The sequence below is a fragment of the Trachypithecus francoisi genome, unplaced genomic scaffold (assembly GCF_009764315.1).
Source record: "Trachypithecus francoisi isolate TF-2019V2 unplaced genomic scaffold, Tfra_2.0 Lachesis_group11, whole genome shotgun sequence".
Taxonomy (NCBI): domain Eukaryota; kingdom Metazoa; phylum Chordata; class Mammalia; order Primates; family Cercopithecidae; genus Trachypithecus; species Trachypithecus francoisi.
In genome coordinates this window covers 58402403-58423913 of record NW_022681456.1, presented here as the reverse complement: position 1 = coordinate 58423913, position 21511 = coordinate 58402403, and the positions used below count along the sequence as shown (strand labels likewise).

At 37.9% G+C, this 21511-nt stretch overlaps 1 protein-coding gene across 2 annotated transcripts in view; it reads left to right on the top strand.

Annotated features, from left to right (window-relative positions):
• Positions 1-17331, top strand: part of GLIPR1L1 (GLIPR1 like 1) — a 39946-nt gene extending 22615 nt beyond the window's left edge. The window contains exons 4-6 of one of the 2 annotated variants that reach the window (XM_033221236.1): positions 4906-4994; positions 16905-16931; positions 17030-17191. In XM_033221236.1, coding sequence (XP_033077127.1) covers positions 4906-4994; positions 16905-16931; positions 17030-17121 — 208 coding nt within the window. In that variant the 3' untranslated portion in view covers positions 17122-17191. Of the gene's footprint in view, positions 1-4905; positions 4995-16904; positions 16932-17029 lie in introns of both variants that reach the window. The other variant, XM_033221238.1, reaches the window with a different exon arrangement.
• The last annotated feature ends 4180 nt before the right edge of the window (positions 17332-21511 follow it).

Here is a 21511-nt window from a genome sequence, read left to right as displayed (position 1 = left end):
ATATTATATTTATATATATGGTTAAAAATATGGTTTATAATATATATTTTATATATATGTGTGTGTATATGTGAATATATATATATATTAGCTTACAGCTGCATAAAACAGATAAAATATAAAATACAGAAAGACCACAGGACAGATTTGGCCTCTGGGCCATACTGTGCTGATTGCTACTCTATAGAAAATCCACTGGAATCTACCAAAACTCATCTAAAACTAATAAGTTTAGCTTTTAGGATACAAAATAAGTATACAAAAATTAATTACATGTCTGCATACTAACAATTAACGAACAGAAATTGAGTGAAAATATCATTTAAAATAGCATCAAACATATAAATTATCTAAAGAAAGAGACATGTACTGAGAACTGCATAATATCATGAGAGAAACTAACAGAGACACAAATAATTAGAGAGATAGACGTTGTTCATGAGTTAGAAGACTCAGTATTTTTAAGATGTCTTTTTTTTTTTTTTTTTCTGAATTGATCTATGGATTCAAGACAATCCCAGCTTTTATTGTATAAATTGACAAGTTGATCAAAAAATTCATGTGGAGGCACAAAAATTTTGAATAACCAAAACAACCTGAAATAGAATAAATTTAAAGGGCTAATACTATTGCTTTCAAGTGCTAATAACATGGTTTTCAAAAGTTATTAAAACTGTAAAATAGGCCGGGCACGGTGGCTCAAGCCTGTAATCCCAGCACTTTGGGAGGCCGAGATGGGTGGATCACGAGGTCAGGAGATCGAGACCATCCTGGCTAATATGGTGAAACCCCGTCTCTACTAAAAAATACAAAAAACTAGCCGGGCAAGGTGGCGGGCACCTGTAGTCCCAGCTACTCGGGAGGCTGAGGCGGGAGAATGGCGTAAACCCGGGAGGTGGAGCTTGCAGTGAGCTGTGATCCGGCCACTGCACTCCAGCCTGGGCGACAGAGCAAGACTCTGTCTCAAAAAAAAAAAAAAAACTGTAAAATAATCCCAACATTGTGGTATTTGCAAAAAATTAGACAAATAGATTAGTGGAATAGAATACAGAGATCAGAAATAGACCCACACATGGCTGACCGCATATTTTCAACTAATTTTTCAGAAATGCACAAAGGTATTTCAGTGAAAAAAAATTAATAAATCATACTGGAACAATTAGTTATCCATAAAGTAACTTGGATCTATACAATGACAACAATTAACTCAGAATGAATTGTAGATGTATTTGTTCATTTCATACTACTATAAAGAAATATTCAAGACTGGGTAATTTATAAAGGAAACAGGTTTAATTGACTACATGGCCTCAGGAAACTTACAATCATGGCATAAGGCAAAAGGGAAACAAGCACCTTCTTCACAGTGCAGCAAGACAGAGAAGAGAAAAGGAGGAACTTCCAAACAGTTTTAAAACCATCAGATCTCATGGGCACTCACAATCATGAGAACAGCATGGGGGAAACCCCCTATGGTCCAATCACCACCCTCTCTCAACACATGGAGATTATAGTTCCCTCCATCAACACATAAGAATTACAATTAGAGATAAGGTTTGGGTGAGGACACAGAGCCAAACCCTATCACTTTGCCCCAGCCACTCCCAAATCTCATGTCTTGCCGGGCGCGGTGGCTCACGCCTGTAATCCCAGCTCTCAGGGAGGCAGAGGCGGGAGAATAGCTTGAGCCCAGGAGTTCGAGACCTGCCTGGGTAATACAGCGAGACCCCGTTCTCCACAAAAAGAAAAAAAAAAAAAAAAAAAAGCCAAATCTCATGTCTTTTAACATTTCCAAACCAATCATGCCTTCCCAACAGTTCCCCAAAGTCTTAACCGATTTCCGCATTAACTCAAAAGTCCATAGTCCAAAGTCTTATCTGAGAAAAGGCAAGTCCCTTCTGCCTATAAGCCTGTAAAATCAAAAACAAGTTAGTTCCTTCCTAGATACAATGGGGATATAGGCATTGGGTAAATGCTCCCATTCCAAATGAGAGAAATTGGCCAAAACAAGGGGGATACAGGCCCTGCACAAGTCCAAAATTCAGTGGGGCAGTCATTAAATCTTAAATCTCTGAAATAATCTCCTTTGGCTCCATGTCTCATATCGGGAGCATGCTGATGCGAGAGGTGGGCTCCCACGGCCTTGGGCAGTTCCTTCACGGGTTGCTACTTAAAGTTTGTGGCTTTTCCTGGTGCATGGTGCAAGTTGCCATTGGATCTACCATTCTGAGGTCTGGAGGATGGTGGCCCTGTTCTCACAGCTCCACTAGGCAGTGCCCCAGTGGGGACTCTGTGTGGAGTCTCTAATCCCACCTTTCCTTTCCACACTGCCCTAGTAGAGGTTCTCCATGAGGGCTCTGCCCCTGCAGCAGACTTCTGCCTAGATATCCAGGCATTTCCATATGTCCTCTGAAATCTAGGTGGAGGTTTCCAATCTTCAGTTCTTAACTTCTGTGCACCCACAGGCCCAACACATTGCAGTCTTTCTGCACTTTAGCTCAGATAGGTCTGAGTTCTTGTCTCACAACCAGGAAGAATTAGGTGTGCAGCTACTGGACAGTGAGTGGAGTAGAATTTATTAAGCAAAAGAGAAACTCTCAACAAAGAGAAATGTGGCAGGAAGGGAATGGTTCCCCTACCCAAAGGCTGGAAAGTACCCCCTTGTGGCTGGTTATGGACTTAGAATGAAGAGTATGTGCTGATTGGTCTATGAATATGCCAAAAAAAAAAAAAGTGAAGACACCACTCAAAGATGGCCACAACAGTGTAGAAAACTAATTAGGAAAGGGTTGGTATATGTAAAATAGGTGAAGGGTGGGTATCAATCAGAGGAAAGTGCACCAAACAAGAAAACAAGTTCTCAATCCAGTCCAAATATTTAACTTGTAGCTTGGCTTTCAGGTTATAAACTGTCTTTGGCTTGAAGGTGGGGTTTCACCAGGGACCCAACCCTATCTGCCTAGGCATTTGGTTGCCTTCTGCTACTCTCAACATCACATTGAAGTCACCAAGGCTTGGGGCTTGCACCCTCTGAAGCAACAGCTGAAGTTGTACCTCAGCCCGTTTTAGCTGAGGAAAGAGATGTAATTGACTCATGGTTCCACGTGAGTGAGGAGGCCTCAGGAAACTTACAATCATGACAGAAGGTGAAGGGGGAGCCAGCACCTTCCTTACAGTGCAGCAGGAGAGAGAAGAGTAAAGGAGGAATTTTGAAACACTTTTAAAACCGTCAGATCTCATGAGAACTCACTATCATAAGAACAGCATGAGGGAAACCACTCCCATAATCCAATCACCTCCCTCCTTAAACGTGGGGATTACAGTTTCCTCCCTCAACACATGGGAATTACAATTCAATATGAGATTTGGGTGGGGACACAGAGCCAAACTATATCAACAGACCTAAATGTAAAATCTAAAACTACAGAAATTTTAGAAGAAAAGATGAACAAAAATCTTTATGACCTTCAGATAGCCAAAGATTTTCAAACTACCACACTAAAACTATGATATATAAATTTAATGTCATTAAAATTAAAAATAACTACTATTCAAAGACACTGTTAAGAGAATGAAAAGACAAGCCACCTGGAAGAAAGTCTGTAAACAGCAACAATAACAGCAACATACATCAAATAAAGGATGTACCCTGGAATATAGGAAGAACTCTCACAACTCAACATAAAGAAAACTTACAACTCAATCTTAATTTTTTTAATACAAAGAAGATATGTAGGTAACAAATATACACATAAAAATGCTCAACATCATTAGTCATTTAAAAAATACAAATTAAGGTCACAATAAATACCACCACACCACTATTAGAATGGCTAGAGGGTGGCCATGCCAAATGCTGGGGACAAAGTGAAGGCTATGGTATTCTCACGCACTGTTAGATCTGTGTCCCTGTAATGATGTATGTATGAATGCTTTGAACATTCATAGCAACCCTGTTGGTAGTGACCAAAAACTTGACCAACCCAAATGCCCATAAATGGAAGAATATATAACTAAATTGTGGCATATTCTTTAACAGAATACTACTCATGTTGTTATGTTTTTATGTGTGTACTCTAAGTAACACATTTTTTAAGTCTTTCACAGATAGAAGATAAAGAGCCTTTGAAAAATTTGACTTATACTATTAAAAATCAGGCATAATAAGGCCGGGCATGGTGGCTCAAGCCTGTAATCCCAGCACTTTGGGAGGCCGAGATGGGCAGATCACAAGATCAGGAGATGGAGACCATCCTGGCTAACCTGGTGAAACCCCGTCTCTACTAAAAAATACAAAAAACTAGCCGGGCGTGGTGGCGGGCGCCTGCAGTCCCAGCTACTTGGGAGGCTGAGACAGGAGAATGGCATAAACCCAGGAGGTGGAGCTTGCAGTGAGCTGAGATCCGGCCACTGCACTCCAGCCTGGGTGACAGACCTAGACTCAGTCTCAAAAAAAAAAAAAAAAATCAGGCATAATAGCTGTCAAGTCATACATCATCAAATAGAACTAGATAAGGACTATGATATTATAATTTAAAATTAAAACATGAAACACATGTTTAGTTTGTAATTTAAATATTACTTATTTCATGTACCAAATGAAGAAATAGTCATACTATCTATGACAAAAACTTTGCAACCATCATACGCATAATTACACTGGGTCCAGATCTCATTATTGTTCTATAGAATATTCAAGAATAGAACTTCCATGTGGTTCATCCTGTAAGGAATTGTTTTAATAGTTTATTTTAACAAAAGAAATGAAAATAAAATTGAGACATATTATTTTTCGTTTTCAACGTTTATGACTTAATGAATGACTAAAACAACTTGCATACATGCATGAAAAAAATTGGAGAAATGAACCGCCACTTGACTAATCAATGTTTCTCTTTTTTACAGAGGAAATTTTGCAAATATGCCTCCTTACACTAAAGGAGAATCTTGCTCTCTCTGCTCGAAAGAAGAGAGATGTGTAAAGAACCTCTGCAGTAAGCAAAAAATAATAATAATATTATATTTAGAGAGTAAAATTTCCATATATTTATTATGTTTTAAAATTTGGCTTCTCAAGTTTACAAATTAGGGACAAGATTTGATTGTTTTTATCTGATTATATAAATAATTTGTCATAAATTTTAATACTTAAACTCAGATGATTCTTGCTTTCTTCACTGATTACTCTCCCTCTGAAGCTAAAGAGCATAAAGGAAGGAGGTACAACCATGATTCAATTTGCTGCTGCATGGAAAATAACTATGGGTTGAAATGCTTCTTATTTTTACTTGCTTTCATTGACCTCCTTTTATTAGTTATTAGAATAGTGATCCATTCTGAAGTAATTTGTTAGTCAATGTTCAAAGTAATTATGATTTAAAACTAACATGTTTCTCTTTCATGATCAACTTTTTCATTCTCAAAACAAATATGCTTTTAAAGGCTAAAAGTATAAATTTTGGGCAGTGAGACCAGAGGAAAAAAAATGGAGCCATGCGTCAACAAAATGTCAATCTCTGCAAAATATTGGAAGAGATGTATTCTGAGCAAATATGAGTGGCCAAGGACCTGTGAGACAGCCCTCAGGAGACCCTGAGAACATGTGTCCAAGGTGGTCAGGCTACAACTTGTTTTTCACATTTTAAGGAGACATAAGACATCAATCAATACATGCAAGATATACATTAGTTCTGTCCAGAAAGGCAAGACAACTGGAAGTGGGGCTTGCAAATCAAAAGTCAAAGGTAGATTCAAAGATGTTCTGATTGTCAATTGGTTAAGTAATTGTCTAAAGGCTTACAATCAACAGAAAGGAATAGCTGGGTTAAGATAAGGGGTTGTGGAGACCAAGGGTTTATTAAGTAGATGAAACCTCAAGGTATCAGGCTTCTGAGAGACTAGATTGCAAATGTTTCTTATCAGATTGAAAGAGTCTCTTCTATTAGACTTAAGATCTGTATTGGTGTTAATGCTAGAAAGCTTTTTCTGAATTCCAAAAAGGGAGGAAGGTATAACGGGACATGTCTGACCTCCCCTTTCCTATCATGGCCTGAACTAGTTTTTCAGGTTAACTTTGGAATGCCCTTCGCCAAAAGTAGGGGTCCATTCAGATGGTTGGGGGACTTAAAATTTTAGTTCTGGTTTACATTATCCTCCTTCTGGCCAACATTTGCCAGAGGCAAAATCAACGGCCAGTAAACATTTACTTTATCCCATAGTGTTGCCAGGGTGGCATGGCTGCCTGCCCCAGGTTCATCCTGTCCCTCAGCGGAATCCCTATTTCCAAAGGACCTAGATCCAAAAACTTATAGCCAATTTAAATGTTACAGCCCAGATGGGAATGGACATGGACAGGCATTTACTAACTGTTAAATTTTTTAAAGTAATATACAAGCTAACCAACAAAAACACAAAGGTGAAGATACAAAATTGACTTACCTTTACCTTCTATACATTGAGCTGCTATAATCTTGGTTTTAGTTACAGACTTAACAGCAATTAGCTACACAAAACATAAGCATTATTAAAACTTTTTAAGCTAAGGAATTTAGAGATTTTTGTTGTGCCACATTTCTTTTTGTTGTCTTTAGTAAGGTGTCTGATAAAAATTTTTTATATATAATTATCTGCATAAATCTCACAACTGGTAGTATTATACCCAGGAGGCTTTGTCATGGGTATCTTTATATTCTTTCAGTAATAATTTGTTGTTAATTCTACAGGAAGCAGCAAATTACTTATGGTTAGAATGGATTAAAAGGTGCCACATAACAGCTCAGAAGGCAAAGTCCCTGTTTTACCAGCTGTTTAGGCATCTGTGTACCCATCCTTGATTGAGAAGAACTGAACTAATTATATCCCTCAAAACCAGCCCTTGTAATCTCATGCAACCACCTCTTGCACAATAGTCCCTGGGCCTAGAGGGAGGGTGTTTGTATTGTTTTAGCAACAGAGCATATGCAATGAAAAGCAGATCAGGCTGAATGGGATTCCAAATGAGGAAGATTTGCAGGTTTTGTCAAATCATCTGTAGTCCTCAGAATGCCATGATTCTGGTTTTCCTGGAAGAAGTAAAACCATGAGCGATAAATCACATTAATAATTTGACAATTAAAAAAGAATGTGTGTGTTAGAACAGAAAAAGGAAACTATTCCACTAGAGCACTAACTAAAAACATAAAAAATTATAACCTGGTACTCTGTAGAGGATCACTGTAGCCAAGAGATAATTCATAATTCAATTTGCACTCAACAACAAAAGTCAGCACCGGAATCAAGTAACAAGTTTTACAGTTTTCCTTTGAAACAATTTACCTTTTTCTCTAATCCTCCTTTACTACTAAAGAGAAATTGTAGTAAAACCAATTTGTGTGCAAAGTTAAGTTTTAGGTTTATTATTGGCCTGATCATTCGCATAAAGTGCAACAAGAATTGATTGGCCATATAGACTTTTTTCAAATTGGCTTTGCTGTAATTTTACCTAAACATACGTTATTCTAGTTAAAGCCTTGGTAAAATAACCAGTGTCTTCTATTGTGCTTTTTGAAAAGAGAAAACTCTTAGTAGATTTATGCAAATAACTATATTGTCATAAAATCAGAATACTCAGGAACTGTTTTTGAATTTTGGAGAACTCAGGTAGAGAGAAAGGTAAATTTTCTCACAAAAGTGTACTTTACCCAACTACTTAAACCATAAATCACTCAAAAGAAAAAGATTTCCTTGCCTCTTCTTTAACCAGAGAAGCAGCCCTCCAAATAAGATGCTGTTTGTTCACCTTGGAACTTCTATTCACAAGCCAAGAAGCTCTTGTCAGATGAGAGCTGTTTATCAGGAACTGTAGAATCTAGCAGCTCCTCACATAGAGTGAGACCTAGGGGCAAAAGAGGCCTCCTGGTCATGACCTCCTCCTTGTATCCCCAGGTAGCAAGATCCTATATAAACCATTTTTAATTTATCATAACATTTTGGGGGCACCATTATTTATATTAACACAAGGGTAGCTTCAGTTAACACCCCATAGCAAGGCAGTAAAAGCCCCATAAGTGGAAATTCTCTAGTCCACAGTCCTCGTAGTTGTCATTAAGAAATGCTCACAGATTTTTGTCATAGGCCCCAATAAATGCTCCATAAGGAGTTATCAAGTGGAGGATTTGTCCTGAGCACCACTCAGCTTCTACCCTATATTCCGTGGGCTCGGGCAGCCTTACTAGTTCTTTTAGCATATCCAATTAACATTTCACAAAGGGCAGATTTTCATGCCTTCAGATTTATAGTATTACATAGGGGAAACATCCCCAGTGAGATCTAATACCCAGTTTCATAAGACATGTAGGTAAAGGAGGTCACAACTACCTTACATAAAGCCTGTTTAAACATTTCAAATCTCATAATACTATCAAGCTTTACATTTTTACGTTCTGGTCCTAGGAATTTTTCTTCTCTACCACTAGACCATTTTACCTTTACTGATGAGTATGTATTTAGGTTCCCAGCAGGGAATTAGGCCAAGGAACTCAGTCTCTTTTGTCAATCTTCATCTAAATTTGCCTCAACAGTGCCCCAGGCAATGTCAGCTTTCTCATTATAATGTCTGTCCTTTGATTTTTCTTAAATTTCCCCAATCTGGGGGCAAATGCAGAACACTGGTGTGGTGCTATTTAATGTTGGAGGATCGGCAGTGATTGCCTTTGGTCCACCCAGTCTTTGATAGTGTTGTAAAGACCTTGAACTCTACGAATTTTCATTTTTATTTATTTCATTTATTAATAACCATTTAAAGATTTCCACTCTTCTGAGATGAGTCCTTTGACTCCCTTTTACCTTTCTCTTTTTTGTTGTTAATTACCTTAATGTTTTATTAGCATCTCTGAGACCCATGAGGGAAAGCAAATTTGATAAGTTTTCTCAAACAGTTGTTCAGTTCTATAGGAGTAATGTCATCTGGGGTGCCCTGTAAAAAGAGCTCCCTTAAGCACAGCATTTACCATGACCTTGGTAATAGGCATATTTGGTGGGTGAATATCCTCATCATCATAAAGCCAGTTCCACATGGCTTGCATATGAAGCATTTCAGCTGCCTCATCTGGGATCCTCCACTTGGCATTTTACAGGAAGAGTTGGGCAGTCTCCTTCTCAGGGTAAACAGAACTTACAGTAGCATTTATCCAATCCACTAGACTGGTCATTGTCTCAGGAATAACCTGTGCATCCATATCACATATATACTCATCAATTGTTTAATAGTGAGATACGGGTCCTACATTGACCCAAACATGCTCTTTCATTGGGTAGCATTTAAAATTAAAGATACTGTCCTTAAAGTAGTTATTTTTACAATCCATTATACTAAAGGTTTCTCAGGAAACTGATGATATGAATCTACAAAATGGAAGAATTTTTTTTACTTTATACCCTCTGGTTTTAATAGTTGCTTGCTTTTGCCCCCACCAACATTGACTATTTTCTTAGTAACCGCAGGTCTTAGAGGTAATTTTTACTGGCCTTGGTTAATTTTTCCCTTTGTGGGTAGCTTTGAGGTTAGTGGCCTGAACTAACTTACATCTGAATTTGGTCCAGCCTTCAGGCCAAACACAGCACTCTTTTACTTTCATTACACCTATTACAAATAACAATAACTAAGGGATTGAATATTTTGCCTTTTTCTTTTCTTTTTTTTTTTTTTGAGGCGGAGTCTGCTCTGTTGCCCAGGCTGGAGTGCAGTGGCCGGATCTCAGCTCACTGCAAGCTCTGGCTCCCGGATTTACGCCATTCTCCTGCCTCAGCCTCCCGAGTAGCTGGGACTACAGGCGCCCGCCACCTCGCCCGGCTAGTTTTTTTTGTATTTTTTTAGTAGAGACGAGGTTTCACCGTGTCAGCCAGGATGGTCTTGATCTCCTGACCTCGTGATCTGCCCGTCTCGGCCTCCCAAAGTGCTGGGATTACAGGCTTGAGCCACCGCGCCCGGCCATTATGCCTTTTTCTTAGTAGTCTGCATTTTCTTACACATTCAGTGAACTAACTCTCTGGGAGTATGACTATGATTCATCTCTAAATTGCACTGGCAACTTTACCTTTAGTAACTGAGTGCAGTCCAGCTGCAGCTCCTTAACATGGGTGACCACATGGCCACCCAATAGTCAAAGGTTTCTTATTCCCCACCCTTTTATTTTTCTCTTCATCCATTTGGTATTATCTGCGTATTTGTTTCCTTTATTTTAAAGATACTCAAATAGCCTCTAAACTAACAAAAATATTATATTCTCTTTAGCAAAAATCACATCCTTATGTTTCTATAAACTTCACCAAAAAAAAAAAACTTTTTACTCTCCTGCTATTTTAGCTTTTAACATCCCAAATTCCCAGTGAGGAAAAACACACAAAAATTACTTAATTTAACATAACATGACTTTGAGATTTTAAACTACTGGAGATAATTTTGAGATTAAATTTACCAAATTAATCTGAATGAATATTACTAAAGTCATGTGAACTAAAAGGTATCAGAGTTAGCTTCTATTAGTTTCATATGCACTTACTTCTCTTTAAGCCAATTAATTAGAGCTCTTGCATATTTTGGTAGTGAAATATCACTTTTATATGACACATATAAACATATAGATAAAACAGACATACAAACAAAAGCAGATCCTATAAGATTTTTTACTTGCCTGTTTTCATATATTCTTTCCCTTACTTTAGACTATTAATTTTAAAAAGTTACAGGAGCCAACTAAAATTGAAGGAAAGAGTTACCATCCCAGGACTTCTCAAAAGTTAGAAGGAGCTAAAGCAGCAAGGTACAGCGTACGTTGAACTTCTGTGACATCAATCTAAAGAATTTTAAAATTAAAATTAAAACAGGTTATAGAATTTAAAAATTAATTGATAGGTGCAGCAAACCACTAGGGCACATGTATACTTATGTAACAAACCTGCACATTCAGCACATGTATCCCAGAATTTAAAATGCAAAAAATAAAAATTAAAAATGTCTTGCATTAAAAGTCAACATTTTAATAAAAGCTTGTGCTAACCAATTTTTTAGTCTTGTATCAGTGTATTTTAATATCAAACTCCAATTTCTAGAAAGACTATTAAAATTTCCTTTTAATTATAGCCAACTTAATTGTAACTTAAAAAAAAATTTTTTTTTTTTTGGCTAATCTTATTATGACTTACACAGACCATTCGTGAAAAGTTTGAACTTTCAGGTTTGTCTTAAACATCCCCCTTTCTTAAACAACTAGATATTTTATTTTAGGACAAAAATTTACCACACAAGATTATTTCTCATACAAAAATATTTTTTAACCTTTCTTACCAAAAATACCTCTTAATATGTATAACTTCCTTTAAGTCTCTCTTATTTCCTGGTTTCTTTTACCTTCTTTTGCATATAACTTTTAAATAACCTTTGAATTAAACAAACATTATTTACCTTTCAATAAGAACACATTTTTAAAAAAATATTTTCCTATCATTTTTCAAACTGGACATTGCCCAGAGAGTTAATGAATATCCAATGTTAAATATAACTTTAGATTCAAACAAACTTTAGACAAGTGTGTTTACAAACATTTATTCTATTACATTTACTTCATTAATTTATTTAACAGTTCACCTAGTGTATTTATAAAGACTGATATCATTTAAAATTATTTCTCTGTTAATCATTTTTACAGCCTATGAATTGTGGGTGTTTACTCAAGAAATAAACTTAAGGCTGACTATATGAGTATTTTACCAATAATTCAGTACGTAGCTGTTTTCATTAAACCAACAATACCAAATGTCTTATTCAGCAAAAATTACACAAGCAAAAATTATTCTGTTTTGGGCTGGCTTTATAGTTTTACAACCCTTATGCAAAATTTTGACACCTTATAATATTTGCCAGGGATAAATACGAACTCACTTGATCAATAAACAGAAAGAAAAATGCTACAGTTCTAATTCTAATGTTACTTTACCAAAAATTTTAAAGCCAGTTTATTTATTAAAGATTTTACGGCTGGGCGCGGTGGCTCAAGCCTGTAATCCCAGCACTTTGGGAGGCCGAGACGGGCGGATCACGAGGTCAGGAGATCGAGACCATCCTGGCTAACACGGTGAAACCCCGTCTCTACTAAAAATACAAAAACTAGCCGGGCGAGGTGGCGGGCGCCTGTAGTCCCAGCTACTCGGGAGGCTGAGGCAGGAGAATGGCGTAAACCCGGGAGGCAGAGCTTGCAGTGAGCTGAGATCTGGCCACTGCACTCCAGTCCGGGCGACAGAGCGAGACTCCGCCTCAAAAAAAAAAAAAAAAAAAAGATTTTACTTAAGTCATTGTCATATGCGTCCCTGTGAAGAGACTACCAAACAGGCTTTGTGTGAGCAATAAAGCTTTCCAGTCACCTGGGTGCGGGCAGGCTGAGTCCGAAAAGAGAGTCAGTGAAGGGAGATAAGGGTGGGGCCGTTTTATAGCATTTCTGTAGGTAAAGGAAAATTCCAGTAAAAGGGGGGTTGTTCTCTGTCAGGCAGGAGTGGGAGTCACAAGGTGCTCAGTGGGGGAGCTTTTTGAGCCAGGATGAGCCAGGAAAAGGAATTTCACAAGGTAATGTCATCACTTAAGGCAAGGACTGGCCATTTTCACTTCTTTTGTGGTGGAATGTTATCAGTTAAGGCCGGGCAGGGCATTTTCACTTCTTTTGTGATTCTTCAGTTACTTCAGGCCATCTGGGCATATATGTGCAAGTCACAGGGGTTGCGGATGTGCAAGTCACAGGGGATGTGATGGCTTGGCTTGGGCTCAGAGACCTGACATTCATGTGAATTTGAAAAGCATGTGGGCTTATTATTTACTTAATTTATGATTATTCTTAACTTTAAGCCAATTTGGTACCTTGTGGCCACAATCCATAACAAAATACATAAACACATACACACACATCATAGAAAGATCCTATTTTTTATTTCAGAAATCTAGCCATAAGATATTAATACAAACTCACTGGTTTACAAAAAGGAAGAAGATTGGATCTAAACAGTGGGTTTTGTCTCAGTAGAAAAGTAACAGCAGATTTAAAGCAGGCAGAAAAGAAAATAGAGAAGTAGAGAACTTAGGAACTCTTGAGTTGCAGATTGACCTTTGGGCTATGAATTTTTCTTTGATGTAATTTGCCCATCAGCTTAAAATGTGCAAAACAGACCATATTATGTAACTAGTTTGAGTACTAGTAATCCTGGCATGCCCTCAAACTTTTTCATTTTGCACAAACACTCGCAGAGAGGCACCCTAAAACTAACAGGGCACCCCAAAGTGGATCATTCTCTTTGTCTTTCCTCATTTTCAGATTGTTGCCCACTTTTTTTTTCTTAAAAGGAGGAATGGAGCTGTGGCCTAGGGTTTTTTTGTGTGGTAGATCAATGTGTGCTGATTTTGGATGAGACTGCAGTGTTTTACAAATGAGTCATTTCCACCCGCTTATGTATCTCAGTTTCTCTCTCCAGAGGCCTATCACCTCTGAGAAGGCTAAAAATGCCAAGTGAACAGCTCCATATGCATTTCTTGAATGAGTCTTTTAAAACTAATTTTGTTGAGGGTTCCCTGTAGGGCCACTGCATGGCAAAAGGGGTAAACCACCCAGACGATTCCCACTCAGCCCTCAGTCACCCAAGGGGCAGCTTGCAGCTGGGAGTAACAAAATGTCCTTTCTCTTCAGAGCTGAGGAGGTCTCTCATTTATCTATAAAAATGAAAGTTTAAGCTTCTCACAAAAATGCACAGACAAGCCAATTGAGATTAATTTTGGGAGAAAAATTAAGGGAGAAGACACTTTAGAATACACCTCCAAAGCGGAAACCAAATAGGTTACCCAAAAGACAGGGGTTCTCCTTGGCTTTAGAAAAAGGCAATGGACAAGATCCTTTAGAACGCACCTCTAAACTAGAATTAGGATTCTAAACAACAACTTCCTAGGAGGAAAAAAAAAAAAAAGAACTTTTTGACTCTTTTGTAGTAAAAAACACAAGCATATTGTATAGCTATATCAAAGTATTTTATTTCTTTATGTCCTTATTCTATAAGCTTTTTTCCACTTACAATTTTTATTTTACTGTTTAAACTTTTTGTTAAAAACTGAAATACAAATACATTAGCCTAGGCCTACACAGGGTCAGAGTCATCAATATAACCATCTTCCATCTCCACATCGTGTACCACAGGACGGTCTTGCACATCAAATTATATTCTTCTTTGTAATGTATTTGTTGTTGTTATAAATATTTTAGAATTTTATTTTATAATTGATTTTATTGGCTTAAAAAATGTAAATGCTTTTGTATATTAGTCTATTAACAGTTTTACCAAACTGTCTTATTATTTCTGACAGTTTATTGATTTTCTTGGATTTTATATGACAAATCATTTTTCTGTTAAAAATAATGCAAGTTTTGTTCTTTCCTTCTAATCTTTATATTCATTATTTATTTCACAAATATTAACAGACAGTTCATTCATTTCTCCAGTGCAATGTTGAGCATAAGCTGTAACAGTAGACACACCCTTCTATTATTCTTAAATTCAGAGACAATGTTTCACCATTGTGTATGTTTTTCATTGGTCTTCATTGCCAGGTTATAAAAGTTTTCTCAGGCCGGGCACCGTGGCTCAAGCCTGTAATCCCAACACTTTGGGAGGCCGAGACGGGCGGATCACAAGGTCAGGAGATCGAAACCATCCTGGCTAACACGGTGAAACCCCGTCTCTACTAAAAAAATACAAAAAATTAGCCGGGCGAGGTGGCGGGCGCCTGTAGTCCCAGCTACTCGGGAGGCTGAGGCGGGAGAATGGCGAGAACCCGGGAGGCGGAGCTTGCAGTGAGCTGAGATCCGGCCACTGCACTCCAGCCTGGGCGACAGAGCAAGACTCCGTCTCAAAAAAAAAAAAAAAAAAAGTTTTCTCTTTTCCTTATTTTGCTGAGTTTTTAATTTGAATACATGTTAACTTTAACAATTTTTTCCTCCATCTCTTGAAATGCTATTTCTTTCCTTTTAATGTCTTAAAGTTGTAAACTGTATCAAAGGGTTTCTAATATAACACAGCTACACTGTAAAATTTCAAAAGATACCAGGAGTTAAGCGATGCCCCAGTAATACAATATCATGTTATTCTTTCATTCTTGTGATAAATCCAATTTGGTCATGAGGTTTCCTTAAGAGATGGCTAGATCCTTGTTAACTTTTTATTTACAATTTTTTGCATTTATTTTTGGAATTGTGCTTGGCCATATAATTTTCCTCCTGCATTTTTCCTTGATTTTGACTTCAAGGTTGTATTAGCCTCATTTTAAAAAGCTGGCATTTGGAAATAATTTTTCCTTTAGTATTTTGGTTACAGTTTGTATAAGATTCTGATTATTTAATTTTTGAATGTTTAGGAGACATTCTCTGTAAAGCTATTTTGTTCTGATGCAAGTGTGTTCTGTGTAAATTTTAATTACTGATTAATCTTTTTAATCATTATGGGATATTTGGGTTTGTGGAAGACTGTGGCAAATTTTCTGTTTTATCCACATTTCAATGAAATACTCTTATATTTTTATATGTACTTCATGTGTAGTTATATTTCATTTATGTCCTATTACTTTTGACTTGTACTTTTTCTCTTTTTTGTTGATCAGTCTTTATTAGAAAACATATTTTATCTTGGTTTGCTTCTTATTTGAGATAGGAAATATAGCATAACAGTGATATATATAGACCTTGGAATCAGATGGTTTAACTCAAGAGGTGATTAAGAGAATTACATTTGATTAAACACACAAAATTATTTGAGCCTCCCAAAAAGTAATTTTTCAATACATTTTAGCTATTACTATAATTAAGTTCCAAATTTTCTATCATTTAACCCAGTTTATATTTTGTAGCATTCATTGCTCTCTGACATTATCATTTTTACTCATCTTATTTAATTTTAAAATTGAGTATAGATTTTTCTGTCCTCATTTTTCCACAATAAAAGGGATTTTATTTTTTCCTGGTAACCATTATGTCCAAAGCTAGAATCATGCTGAATATGTAGCAGAAAGTCAAAAAATTAATTAAGTATTTTTTTAAGTAGATTATTTCCTAATGAAGTGCTAGATGCTATTAGAATGGTAAACTGGGGAGGAAAGTTTGATGTAGAAAAGACATTGAGAAATATTTGGAGTAAGGAACATTACAGAAATGAATGAGATTGTTGATGAATAGTTCTGCATACAAAAAATTCAACATGAACAAATTACCTTTCTTCAGGGACTTGAATTGGGAATGAAAGAGTGGGAAAAATAAAGTTAACTACTTTATAGCTTTGTCTGTTTTTGACTTTTGTGCCTTCAATACAAGAGGTGTTTTAGAAATATTTGTTGATGGCCGGGTGCGGTGGCTCACGCCTGTAATAGCAGCACTTTGGGAGGCCGAGGCGGGCAGATCATGAGGTCAGGAGATCGAGACCATCCTGGCTAACCCGGTGAAATCCCGTCTCTACTAAAAAATACGAAAAAAAAAACTAGCCGGGCGAGGTGGCGGGCGCCTGTAGTCCCACCTACTCCGGAGGCTGAGGCAGGAGAATGGCGTGAACCCGGGAGGCAGAGCTTGCAGTGAGCTGAGATCCGGCCACTGCACTCCAGCTTGGGCGACACAGCGAGACTCCATCTCAAAAAAAAAAAAAAAAGAAATATTTGTTGACATAACACTGTTGGTAGGAAGCATCGTAAAGAGTTTTAAGTACTGTAGGATTGAGTAGGAAGGTTTCATTTTCTTGTTAAAAAGTCGAACTAATTTTCATTAGTTGATTGTCTTATTCTAAAAGCCACAAAAGCAAAGAAATATCTTTTCTTGTTTTATAACATTTTATAATATTAACTTTTATTTTTACTTTAGGGACTCCACAACTTATTATACCTAATCGTATGTATCAAAATGTTTTAGTATTAATCAGATTATTCCCTCCCATTGAAAATGAATTGAACTCTTAACTATTCTGGTTTTGTTTTCAATTTTGACAGAAAATCCATTTCTGAAGCCAATGGGGAGAACACCTCAGCAGATAGCCTTTAATCCATTCAGCCTAGGTTTTCTTCTTCTGAGAATCTTTTAATGTCATTTATATACAAAAGAAATTATCAAATGTTAAAATAAAGGAATAGTTTATTGCTTAATATAACTTATCATCAGTTTGATTCTTTATTGAATCCTCTACACTCTTTCCTGATACCTAAATTTAATGTTTGTTTTTAACTCAGAAAATGTATTGTAGTATGGAAAATGGATAGCAGTAGAATAAAGTCTTAAGATTATTAATTACAAATCCATATGTATAACAAATGTGTTCCACTCTTTAATTTCCTAATGAGAATGGATTTCCATTTTAGTTATAGTACATTTAGAGAACCAAAGTCATTTCAGATATTAGATAGTTTCCTTATATACCAGCAGTTTCCTTTATGAATACCATCAACATCATTCAGAAACAAAATGTTACTGAGGAAAGTTTTTTCAGATAGCATATAATGTTATACATTATGGACATAATCAGTGGTTGGGGGAATAAATCAATGAATTAAATTCAAAAGGAAAATTAACTAAATTTTCAACCTTTAAAAAGTAAATATATGTTCTGCAAATTAAAGTCGCACTCTTCTGGAGATTTATTTTTAAATATGCCCCATAGAAAATAACAGGATGCTAACAGCATATCTTTTAAAAGCCATACAAAATTAGTATAGGCAACAACATCTCTACAAACCAGAGAATTATTCAACTGTGGCATTTCTTTTTTCTGAAGGAAAAAAATATTTAATAAATTCAGTTTTCAAAAATCATCACTGCTGAATTGTTGACTCCTGTGGAGTAAATTATCTGTTTTTCTTCTCAACTAAGGCAAGCTCCAGCTTCCTTCAGCTATTGTATTAGGGCTCTCTAAAGAGACAGAACTACTAGGTTACATGTATGTATAAAAGAGAATTTATGAAGGAGAACTGACTCACACGATCGAAAGGTGAAGTCCCATCTGTAAGCTGAGGAGCAAGGAAGCCAGCAGTAGCTCAGTCCAAGTTTCAAAATCTCAAAAGTCGGGAAGCCGACAATTCAGCCTTCAGTGTGTGGCTGAAGGCCTGAGAGCCCCTGGTAAACCACTGATGTAAATACAAGAGTACAAAAGACGAAGAGCCTGGAGTCTGATGTTTGAGGGCAGGAAGTGTCCAGCACAAGAGAAAGATGAAGGCTGGAAGATTCAGCAAGTCTGCTCTTCCATCTTCTCTTGCCTGGTTTATTCTAGCCACGCTGGCAGCTGATTGGATGTTGCCCACCCACATTGAGGTGGGTCTGCTTTTCCCAGTTCACTGACTCAAATGTTAATCTCCTTTGGCAATACTCTCACAACACACCCAGGAACAATAATTTGCATCCTTCAATAAAGTTGACTTAACCATTACAAGTCTACCCCTTGTCTACTTGAAAAATACACATCTCCTGAAATCATATATAATCTCCAAATAAAGACAATAATAAGGCTATAATTATGTCTAATTTACAGCTATCCTTTGTTCAACTGGAAGTGCTCTAATCGTTAACCTAAATGTTATTACATAAAGTTAACAACACTTAAATGTCTAAATGAAGTCAATAAACCTTATGTCACATGATAAAGGAAAAATAAAGGGAATAAAATGAAGATGCTTTCTTAGTACAAGCGTACACATGTACAAACATATTCTTAACAAAATAAGGAGAAAATACTTATGACAATGACATTCCTCGTTTCTGCAACTGGTCACGTGATAGTATTCAAGACTACCTTCTACTACTCATTCTGTACTCTCTTTGCCTTCTGCAACCACCTCAGTGGGTCATGAACTTTTTTTCCTGGTCAAGTGACCTAAACCTCCATTCCTGAAGAGTCTGAGCCATTTGTAGTCCCGCCTGAATTGGGTTGTTAGTTTCCCATTGACCTTAATCACAGGGCATGGCAAAACTAAGAAATGCTCCATGGAGTCTCCTGTATTCCATACATACTCTTCCTTATCTCCATTATGGAGTAGTAGGCTGATTTCATGTTTTTTGTTTTGTTTTTGTTTTTTGAGACGGAGTCTCTGTCACCCAGGCTGGACTGCAGTGGCACAATCTTGGCTCACTGCAACCTCCGCCTGCTGGGTTCAAGTAATTCTCCTGCCTCAGCCTTCCAAGTAGCTGGGATTACAGGTGCCCATCACTGCACCCAGCTAATTTTTGTATGTTTAGTAGATGGGGTTTCACCATGTTGGCCAGGCTGGTCTTAAACTCCTGACCTCAGGTGATCTACTTGCCTCAGCTTCCCAAAGTGCTGGAATTACAGATGTGAGCCACCATGCCCAGCCTGATTTCATCTTGATAGTTTAAGTCAATCACCCCAGCCAACACTGTAACTCTTGTTAGCTTGTTGACTTAGAGGTAGGAGGAGCCCAAAGTGACCAGGTGGCAATCCTAACCTCCAGTTTAACAGAATACTTCTTGTGTCTCCTGATGGCAGCATTTCTCCCTCTGGAACTAAGATCTGTAGACCAGCAGAATGTAATGTCATGGGAACAGGAAGCAAAAATTTTGCTAGTGGATCACTAGGGGTGATGGTGAGTGGTGCCACTTTGATGTCTGAACTTGTGAATCCTGGCTATGAGAGAAACTGAACCATATATTGGATGCTGATTCAGAGCATACATAGCTTCTGAAGAACTTTGCCCCAGCCCTATAAAGTATTGTCAACTAGTTGATATTGTAGTTATGACTTCAAAAGGCAATCCCACCATTCTATCAATCCAGCTGCTTCAGGATGATGGGGAACATGGTAAGATCAGTGAATTCCACGAGCATGAGCCCACTGTTGCACTTCTTTAGCCATAAAGTGAGTGCCTTGGTTAGAGGCAATGTTGTGTAAAATACCATTATGGTGGATAAGACATTCTGCGATTCCACGGATGGTAGTCTTGGCAGAGGCATTTTGTATGCAGGATAAGCAAACCCAGATCCAGAGTATGTGTCTATTCCAATGAGGGTAAATCACTGCCCTTTCTGTGATGGAGGCGGTCCAATGCAATCAACCTGCCACAAATAGCTGTCTAATCACCCCAAGGAGTGGTGCCATATCAAGGGCTCAGTGTTGGTCTCTGCTGCTACCACACTGGGCACTCAGCAGTGGCTGTAGCCAGGTCAGCCTTGGTGAGTGGAAGTCCATGTTGCTGAGCCCATGTGTAACCTTCATCCCTGCCACCATGGCAACTTTGTTCATGAGCCCATTGGGTGATGACAGGGGTGGCCGGGGAAGAAGGTTGAGTGGTGTTCACAGAATGAGTCATCCTTTTCACTTACTATTAAAATCCTCCTCTGCTGAGGTCACCCTTTGGTGAGCATTCACATGAGATACATATATCTTCACAGTTTTTGACCAATCAGAGAGGTCCATCCACATACCTCTTCTCCAAATTTCTTTGTCATCAATTTTCCAATCATGCTTCTTCCAAGTCCCTGACCATCCACCCAAACCATTGGTTACAGCCCATGAATCACTATATTATCATACATCTGGCCATTTCTCCTTCCAAGCAAAGTGTACAGCCAGGTGCACTGCTTGAAGTTCTGCACACTGGGAGATTTCCCTTCACAAGCATCCTTCAGCGATACCAAGAAAGGGGTTATGGTGCTGCAGCTATCCATTTTGAGGTGGTGTCTGCATATCATGCAGAACTATCTGTAAACCAGGCCCTAGTCTTCTTTTCCTCTGTCAACTGATCACAGGGAACTTCTCATGAGGCCATCGATGCAGGCTGGGGGAGAGCACGCAGGATGGCAGGAGTGGGGACCATGGGCATTTGAGTCACTTCCTCATGTAACTTACTTGTGCCTTCAGGATCTGCTTGTACCCCATCATGTATATACTGCTTCCATTTGATGATGAAATGCTTCTGTGCATGCCCAACTTTATGGCTGGATGGGTCAGAAAGCACCTAGTTCATCACAGGCATTTCAGGTTGCCTGGTAACTTGATGATCCATAGTCAAACGTTCAGTTTCTACTAAAGCCCACTTACAGGCCAAGAGCTTTCTCTCAAAATGAAAGTAATTATCTGAGGAAGATGGCAGGGCTTTGCTCCAAAATCCTAGAGGTCTCCACTGTGATTCACTTATGGGGGCCTGCCAAAGGCTCCTAACAGCATCTTATCTGCCACTGACACCTTAAGCACAATTGGATCTGCTGGGTCATATGGCCCAAGTGGCAGAGAAGCTTGCACAGCAGCCTAGACCTGTTGCAGAGCCTTCTCCTATTTTAGACCCACACTCAAAACTGGCAGCCTTTCAAGTTACTCAATAAATGGGCCAGAGTAACACACCCAAATGAGGAATGTGTTGTCTGCAAAATCCAAATAGGCACTCTAAGCATTGTGCCTTTTTCTTGGTTGTAGGAGGGGCCAAATGCAATAACTTATCTTTCACCTTAGAAGGAATATCTCCATAGGCCCC